A 7,668-nucleotide genomic window follows, 5' to 3' on the forward strand; every position below is an offset into this window, starting at 1 on the left:
ACGGGATGTTTGCTGTGCAAAGAATCCCTTCTCGTACACCACATTGGATGTGGCTTAGCTGATGCTATTGCATGATGTTAATAAATGGACTGAGAGGACCACATGTGCCCAGTGTCTAAGGGAAGAGTTGCAGGGCTAAAGTTGAATTCCATGATACCTGAGATACTTTTATCCTCCCCCATACATTTTTATAAAATCACAGTGAGGTAGTTTATATGGGGTCTCTAGGGTAGTCAGAATCATAGAGACAGAAAGTAGAATGAGAATTGCCAGGGTCCCGGGGAGGAGAGGATGAGGTTATTGTTTAATGGGTATAGTGTTTCCATTTTGCAGGATGAATTCTGGAGATGGATGGTGGTGATGCTTGCCAACTCTATGAATGTAAGTAAAGCCACTGGGCTATGCATTTAAGAAGAGCTAAGATGTAAATTTTATGTTGTGCATATTTTACTACAGTAAGAAAATCGGGAAAATTGTATTGGTATACAAGTGAATATAATGTAAGGTAGATTTTCTTTTCTTTTCTTTTTAGAGATAGGGTCTCACTATGTAGCCCAGGCTGGCCTCAAACTTACAGCAATCCTCTGGCATTAATCTCTTGAGTGCTGGAATTCTGAGCATGTGTTATCATGCCTGGCTAGAATTTTAAATAAAGTAATTATAATATGTCTACTATTATATAATGGAATAGATAAAATAGTATACATAATATGTTATTCACCCCATATTATTTCTTTACATTTAAAAAAAAATTTTTAGTACATGTTTGCAATACATAATGATCACATTCATTGTGGTGAGCTGGTACATTTACATGACACACTTTAATTATTTTTACTGCCCCTTCATCCTTCCATCTCTTGGTCATCTTTCCCTTTGTAAAAGTTATATGTCCCTGTTTCCTACTTCTTACCTACTTTTTACTTTGCTCTTTAAATTATTTGTACCTTGCATTTCTCACATAAGAGCACCATGTGATATTTAAGCTTGTGTGTCTGATTTGTTTCACTTAATATTATGGTTTCAAGGTACATTCATTTTCCTACAAATGACTCATATGTCCTTTTTTCTGGCAGAGTAGTACTCCATTGTGTAAAATACCACAGTTTCTTTACCCATTCATCTGTTGATGGAAATATAGGCTGCTTTCAAGATTTAACTGTTATTGGGTTGGGGATTTAGCTCAGTGGTTCTGCCGCCTGCCTTGCAAGCTCAAGGACCCAAGTTCGATCCCCAGTACCAAAAAAAAAAAAAGATTTAACTGTTATTTATCTGACTGCTATAAACCTAGGTATGCACATGTCTCTATAACATGATGTCTTTGATTCTTTTGGAAAGGTACTTAGAAGGGAAACAGCTGGGTCAAATAGAGTTTCTATTTGTTTTGAAGAGTCACCATTTTGATTTCCATAGTTTACATTTCCACCAACAATGTAGAAAGGTTACCTTTCCCCCATAGCTTCTTCAGAATTTTTTATTATTTGATTTCTTGATGGTAGACATTCTTTCTAGATTAAGGTGGAATTTAGATATTGTTTTGATTTCCTTTTATCTAATGGCCAATGTTGAACATTTTTTTATGTGTCTATTGGCCATTTGTACTTCTGAGAAATGTCTATTAATTTCAGTGGTTCATTTCTTGATTGGATCTTTTATTTTGGGGGCCTTTTTTTAGTTCTTTATATATTCTAGATATTAGTCCTCTGTCTGAAGAGTAGCAAATTGTTTTTCCTATTCTGTAGGTTGTCTCCTCACTCTCTTGGTTGTTTCTTTTACTGTGCAGCTTTTTAATTTGATATAATCCCATGTGGTGATTCTCAATGCTATTCCTTGTGCAAATGAGCTTCTGTTCAAAAAGTTCTAGTTTATCTACCAGAAGGTTCAGTGTTTCCATTTCAATATTTAGATCTTTGATCCATTTTGATGTTCGTTTAGTGCATCATGAGAGAGATGGGCCTCGATCCAATCTTCAGCATGTGTGTAACTGGTTTCCCAGCCCCACTGTGAAGAGGCCATCTTTCCTCCATCCTATATTTTGGCCCCTTTGTAAAAGATCAAATGGCTGAAGGTGTCTGGAGTTGTTTCTGCATCTTCCATTGTTTCCCTATAGTTGTTATTACATTCATAGTTTTTACTTTTTACAAAGAAATTAAATGAGAGCACTCTTGTGGGTCCTTTGTTCCCAGTGGGTAAATCAGCCCAGGGACTCTGACAGCAGTGAGCTATGCATGGTGGGGGGAGCTCCCCTGGGAAAGGCATAAGAGATGCAGATTCCTAGGCCTGGTGCCTAAGAGTCAGGCTCTGTAGGTCTGAGATGTGGCCCAGGAGTCTGCATCATGATAAGTACTGCTGGTGCTCTCATCAGATGGTGTCTTTGGGGGCAAGAGACATTGCCAGTCTTTTAAATTTTATCTGTTATTCACCTTTTAATTTCATACATTAATGGGGTTGTATAATGCATTGATCAAATCTAACCTCTTTTTGCACCCCACCCCCCTGCTCAGCAATTACTATTTTAGTTTCAGGCTGGACTTTTTTCAGCTTCCGCATAGAGTGGAGCATATAGTATTTGTCTTTCTCTGTGTGGTTCATTTCACTTAATGCAATGACCTTCATTTCTGTCCACATTGCTGCAAATGACAAGATTTCATTCCTCTTTATGGCTGCCTAATACTCCATTACAGATGGAGGCCATGTTTCTGTTTCATCCATTCATCTGTTGATGGGCACCTAGGTAGGTTCTGTATTTTGGCTGTTTTCTTTTTTTTTTTTTTTCAGTTCTTTTATTTTTTATTTATTTAATTTATTTATTTTTTAATTTTTTGGTACTGGGGATCGAACTCAGGACCTTGTGCTTGCAAGGAAGGCAGCAGAACCGCTGAGCTAAATCCCCGGCTTGGCTGTTTTCAATAGTGAATCAATAAACATGAGTGTGCAGCTATCTCTTTGGTATGCTGATTTCGTTTCCTTTGGATAAACACCCAGGTGTGGGATGGCTGGTTCCTAGGGTGGTTTTACTTTTAGGTTTCTGAGGAACTGCCGCACTCTTCTCCTTAGTGGTTGTAATAATCTACACCCCACTGGCAGTGTATGAGAGTTCCTTTTCAGCCACAACCTTGCCAACATTTAAAACAACTTTTTGATAGTTGTCTTTCTAAGTGCATGGGATTGTAAGTACATGGGATTCAGTGGGAACTCACTGAAGTTTTGACTTGCATCTCCCTGATGGTTAATGACAGTGAGCATTTTTCATGTGTTTGTTGGCTGTATTTCTTCGAGAAGTGTTTGATCAGATCAGTTGCCCATTTTAAAATTGTATCATTTGTCTAAGTTTTTTGAGTTCCTCCTGTCTTCTGGATACTAACCCTTTGTCAGATGAATGATTGGCAAGTATTTTCTCTTGTTCTGTAGGCTGTCTCTTCACCCGACTGTCTCCTTTGGTATGCAGAACCCTTTTAATTTAATATAAGCCAGTGAGAACCAAGATCTGTCACGTAAAGGTACAAGATCCCAATGAGGAATGTAACTGTATTGTATACTTAAAAAGTACCAATAAACTCAATGAAAACAGCATTAATATAAGCCTATCGGTCAGTTTTTGTGTATGACTCCTGTGATTTTTCCACCACAGCCTTTAAAGTTCAGACTAATGCCCGTATGTGCTGGGTGGCACACACAGATCTTCCCACTGTCCCAAGTTTATTTCATCATCCCTAATGTGTGGAGGATGACACCCACCCCCGTGGTGTCACTGGGAGGCTTGCGAGTGCCCGCATCTCACACCTGGAGAAGCAGCTGAAACCTTGGTTCTGAGGCAACAGGCGGAATTATGCAAGTGCTATTCCGGAACATGGTGAGGGCTAAGTCAGCAGGGAGGACAGGCTGCAACCCACAGAGCAAAGCACCGTGCCGGGAAAGGAGCATTCGCATTTCTGTGCAATGTTCTGGGAATCAGAAGGGTGAAGGTGCAGACAAAGGGACTCAAAGTGACCTATGATCCCAGCACTGTGGGAGGCGGAGGCAGGAAGACTGTAAGTCTGAGATCATTCTGGGCAATTTAGTAAGACCCTGTCTGAAAACGAAAAAATAAAAAATGGGCCCAGGAGATGAAGTGAAGGCTCTGGGTTTAATCCTGAGTACCTAAAATCGAAAACAAACAAACTAAGAAGTCACACGTAGGGTGATTCTAGCAATAAAAAACCCCAGCCAAAGGAGGAAGAGGGGATAGGAATATTTATTCCCCAGTGTCTACACTGCGCCTTTGCAGTCAGTCGGCTGCTCTCATCTCCTAACAGCCTCTCCCCTTCTCTTCAGATCTACCTGTGGTAAAACCACTCCACATCACCACCTTGATACCGCTCTATTTCTTTGAGGTTTTCCTACAAGTGCTACGCACATCGTTGCCTATGCCGTCCATCCTTGGTACTCACTGTAGCTATGTTCTATAAAGTTGCCTCAAACACTGAGTCAGCGAGTAGGGAATGACGGTTCCCCAGTTTAAGCTTCCTGGGCGTCTGTGGCTCCAACGTTTTTGTCAATGGACCGACACACAGCCTCATTTGATGTGTTTCTGTTTAAAGACACCGTAGCGTACATACAGTCCATTCATTCACACTGAACTCTCAGGCCTTGTAAGTCACACCTGCATGAAGCTTATCTGACATGAATGTTTTCCCACCTTAGGGACATTCAACTGCATTTCAGCACCACATCCACGGGCATTTTAAAAAGCAGAATTAGCAACAAAAAGCACAAAAAAGCAACAACACATGGAGCTAAGTAGACGGTGACAAGGATGCTTGCGCTGTGTGAGACGGCATAGGGAGGGCTGGTGATGTTGGTGGTAAACAGAATTTACCAACAGACCAGAAATATGGAGAAGGTGAGTTCAGTTAGGTCAGGGGACACTGTCAATAGAGACAGGGTGATTTTCCAAGAGAGGAACTGCGCCATCAGGGTTTTTATCGGTTGGGGGATGTAGAAAGAGTAGCAAATGTGATTTATCTAAAGAATGTCTTTTCCTAGCTCTTCTAGCACCCTGTAGTCTTCCAGGAACACCTGCATTGTGTCTAATCTTGTAGGTTTAGAGTAGCAGTTTTTTCTTTGTTGTTTTTTTGAGACAGGGTCTCACTATGTAGTTGAGACTGACCTGGAACTCACTATGTAGCCCAGGCTGGTCTCGAACTCACAGGGATATTCCTGCCTCAGCCTCTCGAGTGCTGGGATGACAGATGTGCGCCACCATGCCTGGCCCTACAGCAGCAGTTTTGACAAGGCCATTTTCCTCTGGCTTACAGAAGCTTTTAGCTTTAGATTAAGGAGGTGGTAAGGAGGTCTGTAGGTATCTTACAGAAGATCGCTTGGGACTTCTTGGGAGGAATGAATGGAGCTTACATCCATATTTTTGTTGCTGTCTTATGACCACTTATACCAGGAGTGGGATGTCTGAGTTCTGCTGTTAAGGGTTTTAACCTTTTAGTTCCCAATGGGCACCACTACAGTTTGTGTATCATAAAAGTGTTGAAACAAGCAAGCAGGGTGTTTGACCGGCTCATTTGATTCCAACTGGGGGAGAATTGAACATCAGGTGGCTAGAATTTTGTGTGGCTCTGTGCATGCCTGCGAATGGCCGCATAACCATCACTGATTTTTGAGATGGGATTTTTTTTTTTTTTAGTGAATAGATGAATTCACAAGTATAGCACATATGATTAGTGAGGACGGGCTCTCAAGTCTTTACTAAATTTGTTCAAACAGAGTGTGCTATCTATGTGCTCCCCGCTGCTATTCTGATCAGTACAGGGAAGGAGGGCTAGGAGGAAGGATGCTAGTGTGGAAGTGTGAGCCCCACAGAGCCCTTGAACCCCACAGGCTGTGGGGCCCCTCTTTGAAATAAGGAAGCTGACCGCAGTGCTCAGCAGTTCAGAGACACACACAGCTGCTTTGCGCCCCAGCTTGGTCGTCCTGGGCAGGAGGCTTTTTGACAAGCATTTCCCTATCGAATGGGCACAACTGAGCTCATCTCCATGTGATCGTCATGGAGACTCGTGACAATCCTGGTCCCTGCTCACAGTGTGGAGCAAGAGAGAGGGCATGGAATCCGACTGGGGATGTAGCTCAGCGGTGGAGTGCCCCTGGCTTTGATCCTCAGTACTGAAAAAAAAAAATTACACTGTTTTTGGGGAGTAAGGACCAGAAAAAAAATCTGTACATGTTTAGGATCGATGCAGTTTTTTTCCTGAACATTTCAGTTCGAGGTTGTTTGAATTCTTGGATGAAGAGCCTGTGGGTATGCACGGCCAGCTGTTTTATGGCTACAAATAACATCCCCTTTCCTGTGCTACCCTCTGGCATCTTCTCTGGGAGATCGGTTAATCACAGCTCTACTTAAATGTTGTGTAGGTGGTGTCCACAAGGACTTGGGCCCACACAGGAAGGAGTGAGCTACCAGGGTGTGGGTGAATGCAACCAGGGCAGGCTTCCTGTGGGTGGCCACGCCAGAGCCTCACCCCTAAGATCAGGTTGACAGCACTGTGGTGTCCTTGAGGTAGGGACCACATCCTTGCTCACCGCTGAACTCAGCGGCCAAGTGCACAGCCTTGAACCCCGTGGGGTTAGGGTCGCAGCAGGGCCCAGGGGAATCTTCCTTAGGGCACAGGCTCCAACATCAGCCATGAAAGTGTCACCTTTGTGTGACCTTGGGCAAGCCTCTCTGCACCTCCATTTCCTCAGTCTTGATAAGGAGCTGCTGATAACAACAGCTTAAGTTCCCTTGCAATTTAGGATATGCAGCAGCTGCGCCACCTACCAGGTTTATGAACTCATCAGTCCTGACCAGAGCTGTGTGAGTGAGGTGGTTGCCGAGGGGCTTCTCACTTCACAGGTTCTCTGAGATCACAGAAGGGCAGTAACTGGCCCCAGGTCAACTAAATACAAACTGGAGAGCCTGGGTTTGAATCCCGACAATCTGGGGCCCCAAATCCATCCTGTTCACTTCTAGGACACATTGTCTAAATGTGTTGTAAAGGTGAGTGATTGACGCACAGTGGGTGCCTAAGAAATGACACTTAGGATCTTTAATTATAATTTGGCTGGAGGGAAAGTGAGTCAGAGAGGAGGGAGGGCCACTGAGCAAGCAGCCTCCTGTCCACAGGGCCCAGCCCACGAGGACAAGCAGGCCAGGGGTCGGGACCTGCAAGTATCACTTAGGCACAGCGCTGGCCTTGCTTCGCGCTGGAGGGTGGGCTCGCGGGTCCCAGTCTTCTACCAGGAGCTGCGCCTCCTGGTAGCACACGTGCGGGTGCCGCTGGCGATGGCGCAGGCGCACCACGCTGTGGTCCACCTCATGCCCGATCTTCTTGCAGTTGTGGCTCCAGGAGAGTTTATCGCGCGCAGCAAGCAGCTCCTTCAGGTTCTTTTCCACATGCAGGATGTGGCGCTGCAGCTGGTCGGTGCCCTAGAGAGGTGGTGGGACGGTGACGGGGGACCAGCCAGCCCCAAGCGGAGGGCGGGGTGCTATTTGGGGTGGGCGGACACACCTAGGCTAGGTGCGCGGGTGGACCAAGCATGACAAAAGTGGGACGGGACTCGGAGGAGGAGTCACACTTGGGGCTGGTGTGCGCCATCCGGGAAGAAGCGGCCCAGGAGCGGTGCACCCCTTACGGCGGG

The 7,668-nt window shown here is 44.5% G+C and overlaps 1 protein-coding gene across 1 annotated transcript in view; it reads right to left on the bottom strand.

Annotated features, from left to right (window-relative positions):
• Nucleotides 1–7,081: 7,081 nt before the first annotated feature.
• Nucleotides 7,082–7,668, bottom strand: part of Ccdc105 (coiled-coil domain containing 105) — a gene marked incomplete at its 5' end in the record, with an annotated part of 8,953 nt that continues 8,366 nt past the window's right edge. The window contains one exon of the mRNA XM_010640139.2: nucleotides 7,082–7,456. Coding sequence (XP_010638441.1) covers nucleotides 7,202–7,456 — 255 coding nt within the window. The remainder of the gene's footprint in view (nucleotides 7,457–7,668) is intronic.

The sequence above is a fragment of the Fukomys damarensis genome, unplaced genomic scaffold, assembly GCF_012274545.1.
Source record: "Fukomys damarensis isolate Sample0158 unplaced genomic scaffold, DMR_v1.0_HiC HiC_scaffold_37, whole genome shotgun sequence".
In the NCBI taxonomy this organism is placed as follows: Eukaryota; Metazoa; Chordata; class Mammalia; order Rodentia; family Bathyergidae; genus Fukomys; species Fukomys damarensis.